General features: G+C 38.4%; 1 protein-coding gene across 1 annotated transcript; it reads left to right on the top strand.

The window, feature by feature from the left end:
* Positions 1 to 1,182: 1,182 nt before the first annotated feature.
* On the top strand, positions 1,183 to 12,850 carry commd6 (COMM domain containing 6). Its single transcript, XM_034187019.1, has 7 exons — positions 1,183 to 1,346; positions 5,998 to 6,056; positions 7,382 to 7,447; positions 7,548 to 7,624; positions 11,539 to 11,707; positions 11,829 to 11,981; positions 12,435 to 12,850. The coding sequence occupies exons 1-7, from the start codon at positions 1,325 to 1,327 to the stop codon at positions 12,483 to 12,485; spliced, it is 597 nt and encodes a 198-aa protein (XP_034042910.1). The 5' UTR covers positions 1,183 to 1,324; the 3' UTR covers positions 12,486 to 12,850.
* Positions 12,851 to 15,461: the final 2,611 nt, after the last annotated feature.

Genomic DNA, 15,461 nt, shown 5'->3' with positions numbered 1-15,461 from the left:
GGAATACAATGTTGTTAGTATTATAGCATTGCAACAATATTGAAACGTTTATTATTATTTATCAAATAGATGACTTTATTATTTTGTGATGCAGCAAAGTGGTCAACAGAAATGGAACCCCCCCCCCAAAAAAAACTGTAGATGCTGACTGAACCAGCCATGAAAATGTAGCTCGGTTGGCTATCTTTAGCTATAAATATTCAGTTTTGATGCACGAAAACATAGCTATCAAAATCAATTACCTAATGTACAGTTATTTAAAGAGAGTGCTATTTAAAATAAGTGCTTTTCACCCTTAAATGCCAATGCAAATCCTCATACAAGAGGGCAGACAAAAATATTTACTTGGTTTTACACGCCCCTCATCGGCAAATAACTTGCAATGACTCAGTGGTTGACAGTGCCACAGGATGACTGTGAGGCTAAGGTAAGCAGCTAACTGCACAGTAGTTTTTTTTTTTAAATCTTCTTTACACTTAGCAAGGATGGACATGTTTTCCCCCATAAGGGCCGTATTCATGCTACCAAACACTTCTAATGACATTTCTTTCCTTGTTTACTTCAGTGGCAAAAGAGACAGTTTGCTGTGACCATTTTAAAACTTACCCCATGCACACCATATAGCCTGTTAGCTCATATGTTTGCATTTGAAAACAATGTTGTGCTGGTTAATGTGTTTTTATCCCCAAGTGAAAAGATTAACCCAACAACTTCTAAACAATAGGGCCAGTGCAGGCTGAAAAATGTCAAACTTCCTCTTTAATTCAGTTATTCAAAAAACTTGTGCCAATTCACCATGCAGATCCACCTTGGATTTGCTGTGGTGACCCTGAGTGGAAACAAGAGAGCAGCCAAAGGGACTAACATTGTCAAATATCTGCTCCTGCCGACATGTAAAGCAGCTAGTATTCTGGGGTAACATTTAGTAAGCTTGCACACAGACCATTTCTATGCACCAGTTTGCTTCACATGGCAGTACGTCTTTTGTTTTCCTTGTTAGGTCTCTTGTGGGGAAATTGCAAACAAGATATACAGAAACATTAGGATTTTTAAAGAAACTGATTTATCTGAAATAATCTGCATCGTCTCTTGTTCCACACCAGTCCAATTGGTGGCGGTAATGCAACACTAAAGACGGCGACGAAGAAGAAACTAAACGTTTAGTTTGACATTTTGCGGCAAATATGACTGCGTCTGTACACTCCTAATATGCTATGAATTGAAACTCTAATCCTAAAAGCTGCGTTAAACAGAGAATTTGATTTTATTTAATTTGTGTTGTTCTGAGACAAGAACGTCAGAAGGTGGCGCTGTTGTCTCCACGATGCCCGCAGATGAGTCACACGGTCAGTTTGATCTTCTGTTAGTAAACATTACGTTTTAAATGGACTTTTGGTGCTTTATGTCATCTGACGGGTGTGAGTTTGACAGTAGAAATTTGCACAGTTCCATTAATTTTACACTAAGTTCGGCACTCGGCCAACCGGAGCTGTAATAAGTAAGCTAACTATATGCTAACTTGTTAAGCTGGACGTCAGAGCATAAGAGCACACGAAGTAGTTAATAAACTCATATGTAGTTTATGTAGTTACAACCACGAGATGCAGTTTCACTACCAATAAGTAACAATATTTTCTTTCTATTAATGTTAGTCTATAAAATGGTGCAGCTATGTGTTCGAGCAGAAGCTATTAGCCGTTGACTTTCTGTATTAATCAACTAATTATTTCTTTTATAAAATGATAGAAAACTGGTCCTCTGTCTGTGTGATCTATAACCTAAATGTTTTGGCTGACCAGCAGTCCAAAATTAATTTGTCATTGCCCGTGCAAGTTTTGCACTTTTTGTTCAGAATAGCACAGTTATAATGTCAGGAATCAGAAAAGCAGAAAAAAGTTAAGTTGTTTATTTTATTTAGATAACATTGAAAAAGGAGTGCTGCGTGGGTCCACAAATTGTGAATCAAAACTATTAAAAAAAATCTTAATACACAGGTGCTCAATTGGAGGTGGGGGTGCTATATTTTGTTTATTTTATTTATTTGTTTTATTACACGAAAAATGGAAAAGAGTGAATACAATATTTTTAGAAGTGTGCACAAGTGCTACAATATTTGTAAAAATGGAGACTCTACCATATTTCCTGCACAGTATGCAAACTGATAATATTCTGGAATAGGGAATTTGCTGCTGTGCAGGATGTCAGAAAGTATTAGTCCATGAGCCAGTCATCAAGTTTGACCTAATTAGTACCACTTAAGGGGACTAAACGACACTTAGAATCTAGCCTCAGTGTACCATGGCCGACACACAAATGTATCATAGCCATCCTAGGATGGTAGTTATAGAGGGTTTTCATGTGACGTATCGGTCACATGATGTTGTGCCCCGCAGCCATTCTGGATTACTACGCGGTGGCCGCTGTGATACACAGCGTGCATTTGGCGAACAATTGCAGAAAACTTTAGTGGTGTCATTGGTTGTTCAAACAGAGGAGATAAAAATGAGGCAGGTCGCTCATTTTACAGGCTACCAGCAGTTATTGTGCATCAAGCAGTGGAGTGTTACAAGCTTTCTAAGCGACGCAGACACCTGGCTCAGCAAATCTGAAGGAAGCTTTAATATGGCCAGAACCAAGCAGACTGCCCGTAAATCCAAAGCGCTCCGGCTACCGTCAGTGTGAAGAAACCACACCGTTACAGACCCGGCACCGTGGCCCTGAGAGATCCGCAGAGACCAGAAATCCACAGAGTTGCTGCTCTGCAAGCTGCCCTTCCAGCGCCTGCTGAGAGAAATCGCTCAGTACTTCAAGACTGACCTGCGCTTTCAGTGCCCCGCTGTGATGCTCTGCAGGAGGCCAACAAGATCTGGTCGGCACCTTGCGGATCAGCAGCTTGTGGATTTGGTTCTGTCCATCTTAAGCTTACACTGTGAAACTGCCGGCCAGTTTGTTACATCGCCATTAAATTCACTATCCGGTATAACATACGGATCCACTGAACCAACTGCTACACATCGATCACAATAAACAGCTTTATCTCGAGGGTTTAAAGCCTTGTAATAAGCTTTCATTCTCTCTATTTTCTTTCACGCATCAGCTGTGTAGTAATCCGTGATGGAAACCTTAACTAATCGGTCACGTGATTGAAAACCCTCTATAGCCAGGTAGGGGTTAATGAAAAATTACACAGGGGTCAAAATTTAAAAATGCTCCTATCATATTGAAAACTGTACCACATTATTTGTCTGAACATAAAGATTTCAAAAAAGTATAGTTTGGACTATCTAATACAGAGGTCTCAGACTCATTCCAGAAAGGGCAGAGAGGGTGCAGGCTTTAGCTGCACTGAAACTTGCATTACTTTGATGCATGCACAAATGCATGCCGTGCTTTGTTCCACCACCGGCCACGCACTCTGTGCTGGATGCTGTGTATATAAAATAATTATTTGTAGCAGATTAATCATTTTCTCTGCAAGTTGTCTGTTGAAAACTGCTCTAATCGCTTCCTGAATCACAGAGGACCGCTCCAGCAGTAGCCTTGGCGCGCTTGCTGAATGAGCTGGAGAAAACATTTGGAGCTGCCTAAAAAGGTAATTATTTGTCATGTTTACATTGTCATGGCTTGGTAAAACAGTTGCATTTTCTTTCCTTCTTGTCTGCAGCTGTTGAAGTATGTTTATGAGAGATTTAACATCTTGTTATAATCATTCAGACCAGCTGCGCTCTGATGCGATCCTCTGATGCAACCAGTCACTCTGTTCATTTCTTCTTTACTCCACTTGACAAGCTGCACGTCGTGTTGGCGAGCATATCACGCCACGTAGCACGACATTTATGCGTGAAGGATTTTTTGAACATTACAAAATTCTCTTTGCACAATTGCACGCACCGGCGCCCCTCTCACGTTCAGTCTCCACCCCTTAAAGATGAGTTTACTCTCCTGAATGACACAAGTTGAGCACGTGCTTGAATCAAACTCATGCAAGTGTCAGTGCACCTTTAGCATGGCTACAGCCTTTCAGCTTCTGGGGGGGTCTGCCCCTCCCCCCAGACCCCCGCCGTAGGGCTTTACAATATGGCCAAATTATTGTAGCTCAATATTGGCATATCAGTATGATATACAATATGACTATGATTTGACACAAAGTGCAGCAGCAGTGAAAATTAAACATTCTTAAACAAAATGGTAATAATACCACACTCATTTTACACTCATCATAAGGTTAGGATACTGTGCCCTCCAAAAGTATTGGAACACTTGCTACTTCACAAAGTTTAATTTGTTTATGCCATTTCAAATACAAAAAATATAAATAATAAAAATTTCTAAAATGATCTTCCTCAAACTCAAAGTGAAAGCACATCTATAAAACCTGATAATACTGTAAATAATAATCAGTTTTATTGCCAGTTTTCTTCAGACAAGTCAGGGGATGGAAACATGAACATTTCCAAGTCACTGAATATGTCTTGGACTTTATTTACATCAATTATGAAGAAATACAAAAGTTTCTTTCACCAAAACATCAAATCTAGGCTTTCATCGCAAATGTACTTTCTGTCAAATTGTAGCTGAACTTTCAGGTCTTCTTTTTAAGAAAATCCTCCTCTACACCATGTCACCAGGAAGCTCGATTTTATATTTTTAATTCATTTATATCAAGTTGTAGACATTTGCTTTCAGTTTGAGTTTAAGGAAGATAACTTTAGATTTATTTCTTTATTTGTATTTGAAATAGCATACACAAATTAAAATGTGTGAAATGCCAAGTGTTCCAATACTTTTGAGTACAGTTGAGAAACACTCTGTGGCATGTGTATTTTTAAGTGAAATGCATCATCCTGGTGTCACTCAGAGAGCAAAATTAAGAGGTTATTTAATCAACAGCTGCCTGCTCGTTTAAAAATCACTGGAGACACGTGTGTATATAAGGCAACCCAAATTAAAGGAGAAATTCCACTTTAAACAACTTGGACCTCATTTCTGGCATAAAATACGGTCGTTAACTCACCAGTATAACTTTGGTGTCATTATTGGTTCATGGTTCAAACGTGTTCAGCTCAAATCTGAGGCAAACATTTTTCTTCTTCTGCTAAGGTGGGTTAGAACTTTTTGTGGTACACAGCACCAACTACTGGACAGGAGGAACCTAGCAGTCAGTGTGAGTTACTGATTTCAAAATGCAGCTCTTTCAACCAGAGATGCGGTGCCGTGACATGTCAATCATCTGTGTCAAGTCAGATTACAGGGGAGTTCAGCGCAACCCTGGCCGCCGCTCTAGCTCCACTCATGCCACGAAGTGTTCAACATTTGACATTTCCTGTTTCACTGTGGACTAAAAATTTGGCACGTCCTGTTTTAGTTTGAACTTGCCACTGAGTTCCATGAGATTCCATGGGATCTCGTCTGTCAGTCCAGGAAGTGTTGATTCAGGAAGTGTTTGACATTTCCTGTTTCACTGTGGACTCAAAATTTGGCACTTCCTGTTTGGGACTTTCTGTACCATGAGCGAGCTTCGCGCCACCGCATGGCGCTTCCCTCGTATGACTAAATGTTATGGAGTTATGGCATAAAAACAGCAAGAATGGTGACAAAGGTTAATTTCAATTTGTACTGGGGTCAAAAGTTAAAGTTGCTTCAATTTTGGTTTAAAAAAAAAAAGTGGTGCAAATTATTGGTTGCACTAATAGGGTTATTAAATGGAATAGTTTTGACTGTGTTGAATGTTTGGGCTCCAAAGTAAAGATCAAACATTGTCGACGTCCATTGGATTCTATGACATGTGACATATGTTACCCCGTAATGTGATAACTAAGCATGACACATGGTGCAAACTATTCCTTTTTAAAAACTTTTTTTTGTCATTTTTGCTTGATAAATGATTTTGACAAGTGATTATAAGAGTAGTTGTTGATTGATATTCTGTTACTTGACTAACTGGTTAATGAGTTAACCATTTCTGCTCTTCTCGTTTTATTCGCTTATGTATTTCAGGCGTCAGCAACATTGTAGACGGCATCAGCAGACTTACTCCTGATCTGTTTTCTAAAGCAGTGAGTACATCACACAGGCTGAGATTCAGCCATATCCAAACATAACCATGCTTCGTGCCTGTGCTTATTGGGAGTACACAAATCTGCAAGGTCATCTTCAGACAACTTTATGTTGGGGCTGACAGACGTACTGACAAAAGTGATTAGGTAAACGCATCATTTGTGTGGAATGCGGTGATGCATCACTCTTTATACAGTCGACACTGCCCGATCTGTACCGGAAACCCGGTGTCGCCGGCCGAATGGTACCCCTAAAAATCGGTCCGCCCTGCCTTCACTGTGCATACGTCATTAGCCACGATTCATCGATTATCACGTCGTTTCTGCTTAAACCTTCACTTCAGTCATCATCTATCTCAGTGACAGATATCTGAAGCTTTTGTATAACAATCATTTCCACATAAAGTCAGCATTATTTCATTATAAAAGATGGAGGAAGCGATCATAGTGCCGCGGCTGCACGAGCTGCTAGCTGTTGCGTTCACTGCACGTCCGTCATTTCAAAGCGTCACTGATTATTGCCTCGTTTCTGCTTAAAACAGGCTCACTTCTGCTTAAAACTGACTTTAGAATGATTTAAGAGGTTTTACCTTGTCATCTGATGGTGAATGATCCCATTATTCCATTTGATCGCTTTGGGTGAAGAGACTCCAATGCTCCAAAATGACGCATGCGCAGTGGAGGCAGGGTGGACACATTTTTAGGGGGGACCATTCGGTCTGCGACGCTGGTTTGTTCCTCTCATGAGAGAAACCCGGGTGATTTACTGTGAGTATGTGGAATTCCAATTACTGTAAAACAGTGTTATCTTTGGTTTTACTCAGCATGAAGTAGAAAAGTAAAGTTTTCCTTATTAAATAAATACATGTTTTTCTTGTTTTGGTAAAGAATGTCTAATATATGGAGCTAGCTGATTTTGCGATCGGAACAAAAAGAGAGCTGATACAATTCTTGGAATCCTTGAATAAATTGTAAATAAATAAATAAATAAAAATAATTATTCACTATGACAAATGAAATATTAGTTTTTTTTAAATCAATGATAATTTTTGAATTATTTTTGAAGTCACATTAAACATGATTTATCAGCATGCATTTTAAAGCTATATTTCACTTAGTTTAATTTGTTCTTTCTGTCATAGATTTCATATGTTTGTTTTTTTTCCTGAAATTTCTGAATTGGAGAAACAATGTAGTAGTTTATTTATTTTTATTTTTTTAGGGGGGTATGAGCAGCTCTATGCTACTTGAGCTGCACAGAATGTAGTGTTGTAGCAGTAAAGGTTAGACCGGAGTCGTAACAGCAAATCTTGTCATCTCCACAGTGCCAGCACATTCTGACTTATCTTCAAGGACGTACCAGCGGCATAGATTCAGCCGAAATCTCTGATGTGAGTCAATAGTTCTCTTGAGGTTTAACGTTCAGTAACCCATCATCACAGGGTCATCTTTCGTCATTTACTAATATATTTTTTGTTTATTTTACGGTAGAGTTTCCAGAGAGCTGGAGTCCGATTTGACCATGAAGCTCTACAGGACATCATCAGATTTCTGCTGCTGACATTCAGGTATCTCTCCAGTCGTTTGACTTCAGAGTGTAGTCATTTTTAACAGCAGCGGGTGTGTTCGCTCTCGGAATTCTTTGCGTGTTTGGAAGCATGACATAATTTTGGGCACTCTATCAAAATGTTTCTGCAGAAATAAAGCTGAACTTAGCCAGAGTGTGAGTTCTGATGGATCAGCTGTTATCCAGGCATCATGCTTCTTGCAAAAACAGCTTAAACATGTGATCAAGCAAATCACAGTGATGTGGGAGAGTGAAGGTTTACATCACCAGGTTGCAGATATGTGCCCTTTCCCACACTGAAAGTAAACATATGGTGAGAACGTTCTCGTCATCCTTCACACCAGGTGTTTTCCTTAAAGAGATTCATAGAACAAACATAAGTGGAAATGTCAAAAAGCACAATATTAGTTATACACAGTACAGTTACTGTATAACAGTTATACTGATTTGTTGCAGATGACAAACATAATTATTGATTACAAGATTTATTTTATTCAAATTTGTAGTGCTTTCCAAGTGATAATTATGAAAACTATTAAGGTATTATACAAATCACATTAAGGTCCCCCCTCAATGTGATTTGTATAATCTGTCACTTGGAGAGATGCCATTGAAAATGTAATTTTCATTTTATGAACATTTTAAGTTTTTGATGCTTTCCCCCTGTGCTCTCACAGTGTAGGGCTTGGGTGGCAAAAATGAAGATGACAGAATAGCTCCATCCCAGCCAGCTTGTGTAGACAATAACTCCAATAAATGCTGTCATCTTGTAACTCACCACATTACATGAACATGCAATAAGGACAAACTGTATTGCATTGTGTGAACTTCGATGCTACACATTGATCAATGGAGCAGCTTTGTTTTGGTTATTTAATATTCCATAGATGCGTCTGCCTCATGCTGGGCAGGTAGTGGATGCTGAATAAATGAATGAAAATTAACAGCTCTGGTTTAAATCGTGTATACTTTGTCTCTTGAACTGTTAACATGGTGTGTGCTTATCACTGCTCCACTAAGCTAATGACCTAGCATCAACGTGAGACCTGCCAGGATATGTGCAAATATGGGACAAAACATGCGACAGAATGGAACATAAACCCGGACTTGAAGGATGGATAGAATGTGTGGCTGGGGGTTTTGCCAAACGTTTTCATCAATACGCCAAATTAGTAACTGCAAACTTAAAACCCTGCTTCAAAATGTTTTGACAGCTTTGAAACACCTGAGTTTCAAACATTGTTCTAGAATCCTTATTAAGAAGACATCACAAGCTAAATAGGGCATCGATACCTGACTGGCTATTTGGAAACAAATGTGTTCAAACTTTCTGTTGATGGTGTTGACTCATATTCAAGCACAAGTGAATGAACAAGGAGTGTCTTTGAATTTCATGTGGACAGGCTACAGTCAGTACAATGTTTCTGACAGACATGTCAAAAGTGGATATGTCATTATGGTACAACCCCTGGCAAAAATTATGGAATCACCGGCCTCGGAGGATGTTCATTCAGTTGTTTAATTTTGTAGAAAAAAAGCAGATGACAGACATGACACAAAACTAAAGTCATTTCAAATGACAACTTTCTGGCTTTAAGAAACACTATAAGAAATCAAGAAAAAAAGATTGTGGCAGTCAGTAACGGTTACTTTTTTAGACCAAGCAGAGGAAAAAAATATGGAATCACTCAATTCTGAGGAAAAAATTATGGAATCACCCTGTAAATTTTCATCCCCCAAACTAACACCTGCATCAAATCAGATCTACTCGTTGACACTGACCCTATGCCATGACATTGACCCTATGTGTCTTTTTACAAGGAATGTTTTCGCAGTTTTTGCTCTATGGCAAGATGCATTATCATCTTGAAACATCCCCAAACATCCTTTCAATTGTCCAAAATATCAACGTAAACTTGTGCATTTATTGATGATGTAATGACAGCCATCTCCCCAGTGCCTTTACCTTACATGCAGCCCCATATCATCAATGACTGTGGAAATTTACATCTTCTCTTCAGGCAGTCATCATTATAAATCTCATTGGAACGGCACCAAACAAAAGTTCCAGCATCATCACCTTGCCCAATGCAGATTCGAGATTCATCACTGAATATGACTTTCATCCAGTCATCCACAGTCCACGAATGCTTTTCCTTAGCCCATTGTAACCTTGTTTTGTTTCTGTTTAGGTGTTAATGTTGGCTTTCGTTTAGCTTTTCTGTATGTAAATCCCATTTCCTTTAGGCGGTTTCTTACAGTTCGGTACAGACGTTGACTCCAGTTTCCTCCCATTCGTTCCTCATTTGTTTTGTTGTGCATTTTTCAATTTTTGAGACATATTGTTTTAAGTTTTCTGTCTTGACGCTTTGATGTCTTCCTTGGTCTACCAGTATGTTTGCCTTTAACAACCTTCCCATGTTGTTTGTATTTGGTCCAGAGTTTAGACACAGCTGACTGTGAATAACCAACATCTATGCAACATTGCATGATGATTTACTCTCTTTTAAGAGTTTGATAATCCTCTCCTTTGTTTCAATTGACATCTCTCGTGTCGGAGCCATGATTCATGTCAGTCCACTTGGTGCAACAGCTCTCCAAGGTGTGTTCACTCCTTTTTAGATGCAGACTAACGAGCAGATCTGATATGATGCAGGTGTTAGTTTTGGGGATGAAAATTTACAGGGTGATTCCATAATTTTTTCCTCAGAATATTTTTTCCCTCTGCTTGGTCTAAAAAAGTAACCGTTACTGACTGCCACAATCTTTTTTTTCTTGATTTCTTATAGTGTTTCTTAAAGCCAGAAAGTTGCCATTTGAAATGACTTTAGTTTTGTGTCATGTCTGTGATCTGCTTTTTTTCTACAAAATTAAACAACTGAATGAACATCCTCAGAGGCTGGTGATTCCATAATTTTTGCCAGGGGTTGTACTAACTAGTATCCATAATGTAAGGTGGTGATCTTTCATGGATACTCCTGCCAAAGAAAGAGATAAAAAAAGACTGAAGGACTTTGGCTGAACTGTGTCCAAGGACATTTTTCCTAAGAGGATATCTTTAAAGGCCACTGTGGTACAGGTCGGGGGCTTTAGTAAGGCCAACTTACATTTCTGCCTGTTCACGGTGGTATGAATGCTTTAAAAAGTCACAGCAACACAAAACGATCACTGCTGTGCTATAAATGCTTTACCATGTATAAAATATTTTATCTCATATCTCGTGTGTGGTTTAAATAAAAACAACTAAACCTTATCCACAAGTGTAAGTTGTGCTTGTCAGGAGAAATTCCATTTTGTATCTTAAAACTCAAGAACCATCAAAATCAAACCTTTTGGTGCCAAAAAAAAAAAATCATGCATTTCTAACTTTTTTTTTTTTTAACTGAATTTTGGGATTCAGGTAGGAAATACTGTATACCAGAAGCCCTGAAATGCTCACATCATCCACTAGATGCAGACAAAAGGTGCTCAAATGTGCGTCAAGGTCTTGACTACATTTGAGGCATTAACTTTGCCCCTTGCCCTTCTCTGCAACGTACTTGTTTTGTATGTCAGATAAATAATGTCCATATAGCATTGTGCTGCTACATTTATTGATATATCTAAAACTCAACATTTAAATTGTAATGATAAAGAATTGATTAGTGTTTATCGGTGAAGATGAAAAACATTGATCACAATGTGTTTTAACTGATAGAATCTCTCCTGAGTGTCCAGTGGTGCACCACAGGGTTTATTTCTTGGACAACTGCTACTCTGTATTCATATTAATAATCATTGTCGACGTGTATATTTTTGTGCAGATGAGACTGTTTCTTGTTGATCCAGTCCAACACAAACTTGGTTTCTTCTGTATCAGATCTTTTCTGTGCCATCTTGTAGTCTTAATTAGACTTTCCCTCCATCTGACCCCAGGTCAGCTGGGAAGACCAACCTTTCAGGAGATGAGCTTGTAACCAGACTGAAAGAAGGTAGCAACAAGTGGCCCAAAGCATCTCTTCAGGTGGTGCACAGGTTGTGGAGTGAACAGGGTGCGCTTGTCCATGCTCAGCAGGAGGTCCAGGTCATGCTCAGCATTGGACAGGTCTGTCCAGTGTCAGCAGGCAGCATAATTTGTTTTTGCATAATTTTGCCTCTTAAGAACACAGATACTTAATGTGTGTACTGATGAAAAGTTGTGGTTTTTCTGTATCTACTGTATGTAGTTGGTGGACATGCAGTGGAAGCTTGGGATGGCGGTGAGCTCCGACACCTGCCGGTCTCTCAACTCTCCATATGTATGTCTAATGCTGAAGATCGTCGAGCCGTCTGGACAGATCTGTCAGAAGTCTTTTGAGATGACCATTCCACAGTTCCAGGTCTGAGAATGTGTTGTTTACACGACTACATTGGTTATGTGGTTAATTATATTGTTAAATGTCTGAAATGTTTCATGTGTTCACATGGCTCGTGGTAAAACTGTTGGTTATTGAATGTGACTGTGCCACTTTAAGGAAAAGTTTACTTTTTTTTTTACAACCTTGGTCATATTGAAATATTGTTAATGGTCACACCTCTGAGTGTTGTACACACATTTGTCAGCTCAAATAAGATAACTATACAAAGTGCTGAAAAGAAAGTGTAGAATTGTCAATATGACAAACGTAGCAGAGCGTTTTAGAGCCATTCATTGCTATTTAGAGCGTACGTTGGAATTTTTATTCATGTTGTTGTAGAAAAGTCTTGAGATGATTTTCTGTAGGACCTAATCGAGATTCTCCAGGATGACTATTCATGTTCTGTTTTTTTTTTTTTTTAATATATATTTGCAGAACTTTCACAAGCAGTTCAAGGAGATCGCAGCTGTTATGGAGACTGTGTGATGCCAACACGGACCAAATACGGACTTAAAAGACCATCCTGAGGAGGTGTGACCCCAGATATCCGATGTTAACGGGGCGCAGTGTGGACGCACACAGAGGTTTGGAACATGCTTTCTGAGAACAACCACAAACTCCTCCCTGTACTTTGAATGACAATAACATATGTAAGTGTTCTTTAGTTATGCTGGGTGTAATAATTCCATGTAGACGTGTAATAAGCTGGTAACACTGCTGGATCTAAAGTGCTATCCTGTTGGTGCCGTATTTTGTTACTAACACTGTGTAACGTTTGCCTTTGATTTTGACATTTAACTACCTTGGCTTGTTAATTTTTATCTGTACAGAATAAAAAGAAAGTAAACACAGCTGTTACTTGCATTTTGTTGTTTTTATGTTTTTGTTCCATTTGAGGGTTTGGAACCTGCTGAGGGTCACATTACAGTTTTCCTGTAATGAACACTACATAATGTAATGAACCGGTTTAAAGTAAACCGGTTAACACCTTGAGACAGAAATTAGTTCACCCTAAGGACAGGATCCCTAGTTACAAACAGAGCAATGTAGTGTATTCTATCAGATGTCAGGAAAACTGTAATGAACACTACATAGGTGAGACTAAGCAACCTTTACACAAAAGGCTATACCAGCACCGCAGAGAGGGCGCAAATGGACCTCAGTCTGCAGTTCATCTCCACCTTAAAGACACTAACCACACGTTTGAGGACAAGGAAGTTAAAATCTTAGCCAGAGAGAAGAAATGGTTTGAGAGAGGGGTCAAAGAGGCATTCTATGTGAAACGGTTGAAACCCAGCTTTAACTGGGGAGGGGGTCTGAGACACACTTTGTCCCCTGTTTACAATGGGGTACTCAGGTCAAAGCAGTTTCAGTCTTTTGTTCATGGTAATGTGTCATTCACGTCATCAGGAGAGTCGTCAAGGGAGCCATCAGGAGAGGCTTCCGTCCCATCATTAGGAGGGTCAGCTGCCCTGTCATTAGGAGGGTGCTTACTAGAGCACAATAGGTGCTAATTAGAGCTATTGTTTAGTCACCAGCCTATAGCAGTCGGCCTCTCGGTAGGAGGGGACTGCTTAGGTTTAAAACTCCAGCTTTTGTGGCTTCTGTTTTATTCTTCTCTACAAGAGTCAAGACAGAAGTCAGACTACCAGAGCAAGAATTTTAGCTGAGGAAGCTTCTGCGATTTGAAGCGAAATGTCCTTGCGTCAAACAACCCAGTCCAGTCGAAGATTCAAGCTTCTCTACTATTGACCCTTGATAGGAGTAAGTGGGTTTGGAAAATTAATGAACGTCAGTCACATGAATGTAACGCCACAGTAAAGAATTTTCTTCAGCACAAGTTAACAACCAATAACCACTAATAAGTTAGGAACCAATAACCAGTAATAATAATAAAAAGTTAGGAACCAATAACAAGTTAGGAACCAATAACCAGTAATAATAATAAAAAGTTAGGAACCAATAACAAGTTAAGATCCAATAACCAGTAATAATAATAAGTTAGGAACCAATAATAATACGTTAGGAACCAGTAAACAATGGTACACACAAGTTAGGAACCAATAACCAGTAATAATAATAATAATATGTTAGGAACCAATAACCAGTAATAATAATAATAATATGTTAGGAACCAATAACCAATAATAATAAAAATAAGGTAGGAACCAATAACCAAAAATAAGTTAAGAACCAATAACAAGTAATAATAACAAGTTAGGAACCAGTAACCAGTAATAACATAGGAACCAATCATCTATTGTACAGTTTTTATAAATTAGAGAAACAATGAACAATGCCAGATTAATTGACATTTGATACTGGTTTTGTAATTCTTAATTATTATGTTCATGTTAATGTAGTAATAAGCAAGAACTAACAGTGAAGACTTGAGTGTTCATTAATAATTTATTAATGTGTTCATGTTAGTGAAGTAACAAGCATTAACTAGGAGTGAAGAGTTAACTGGTTAGTAATTTATAAGGGTGGTCATGTTACTACAGTAATAAGCATTAACTGACTGAATAAAAAGTTAACTGGTTAGTAATAATTTATTATCCCCTGGTATGAAATATGAGGTGATATAGTGATTATCATGTCTGTCTGTTTTTGCTTGTTAGCGTGATATATCTGAAGAACCAGTTGCCGAGTTTTATTCATATTTAGCATAAATTTGTACTTGGGCGATCTCCCGAGACTTTGTATTGCTGGTTTGTGGGGACTGGGGGGGATACGTCATCTCCTGATGACTCTGTTAATGGAGTTTATGTTTAGTAATAAGCATTAACTAACAGTGAATGAGGCGCTAACTGGTTAGTAATTATTTATTAAGGCTGTTCATGTTAATGCGGTAATAGGCATTAACTAACAGTGAATAAAAGTTAAGTAGTTAGTAATAATTTATTAATGGACTTCACATTACTGAAGTAATGAGCATTAACAGGGAATGAAGAGTTAAGTGGTTAGCAATCATTTATTAATGAGGTTTGTGTTAGTAAAGTAATAAGCTTTAACTAACAGTCAATAAAAAGTTAATGAGTTAGTAAACATTTATTAATGGAGTTCGTGTGAAGTAATAAGCATTAACTAACAGTGAACGAAGAGTTCACCGCTTGGTCATTTATTAAGGGTGTTTGTTAGTTAATGCAGTAATAAGCTTTAACTAATAGTGAATGAAGAGTTAACTGTTTAGTAATCTACTGAGGATGATCAGTATCTTTATAATTTATTGTATGAATTAATAAACAGTTACTAAGCACAGTTTGGTCTTAAAGTGTAGGAGACACCCAAAAATGTACACAGATAATCACTAAAAATGATGAAATGTTGATATTTTAAAAAATCCTGAACAATAAAAGTTGCTAAGTGCACAGATGAAGGATAAATAACAGCTGTCTGAAGCCTGCGCCTTATTTCAGCTCAGCCGAGGCCATATTGTTGCTACGTCATCACAAGAACGGG

The sequence above is a fragment of the Thalassophryne amazonica genome, chromosome 14, assembly GCF_902500255.1.
Source record: "Thalassophryne amazonica chromosome 14, fThaAma1.1, whole genome shotgun sequence".
NCBI lineage: Eukaryota > Metazoa > Chordata > Actinopteri > Batrachoidiformes > Batrachoididae > Thalassophryne > Thalassophryne amazonica.
This window is presented reverse-complemented; position numbering and strand designations above follow the sequence as displayed.

Excerpts from the sequence above, each read along its gene's own strand:
- commd6 (XM_034187019.1), top strand. The coding sequence starts at position 1,325 with ATGCCCGCAGATGAGTCACACG. Across the intron at positions 1,347-5,997 it reads GCCCGCAGATGAGTCACACG|GCGTCAGCAACATTGTAGAC; the intron begins GTCAGTTTGATC and ends TATGTATTTCAG. Across the intron at positions 7,625-11,538 it reads TTTCTGCTGCTGACATTCAG|GTCAGCTGGGAAGACCAACC; the intron begins GTATCTCTCCAG and ends ATCTGACCCCAG.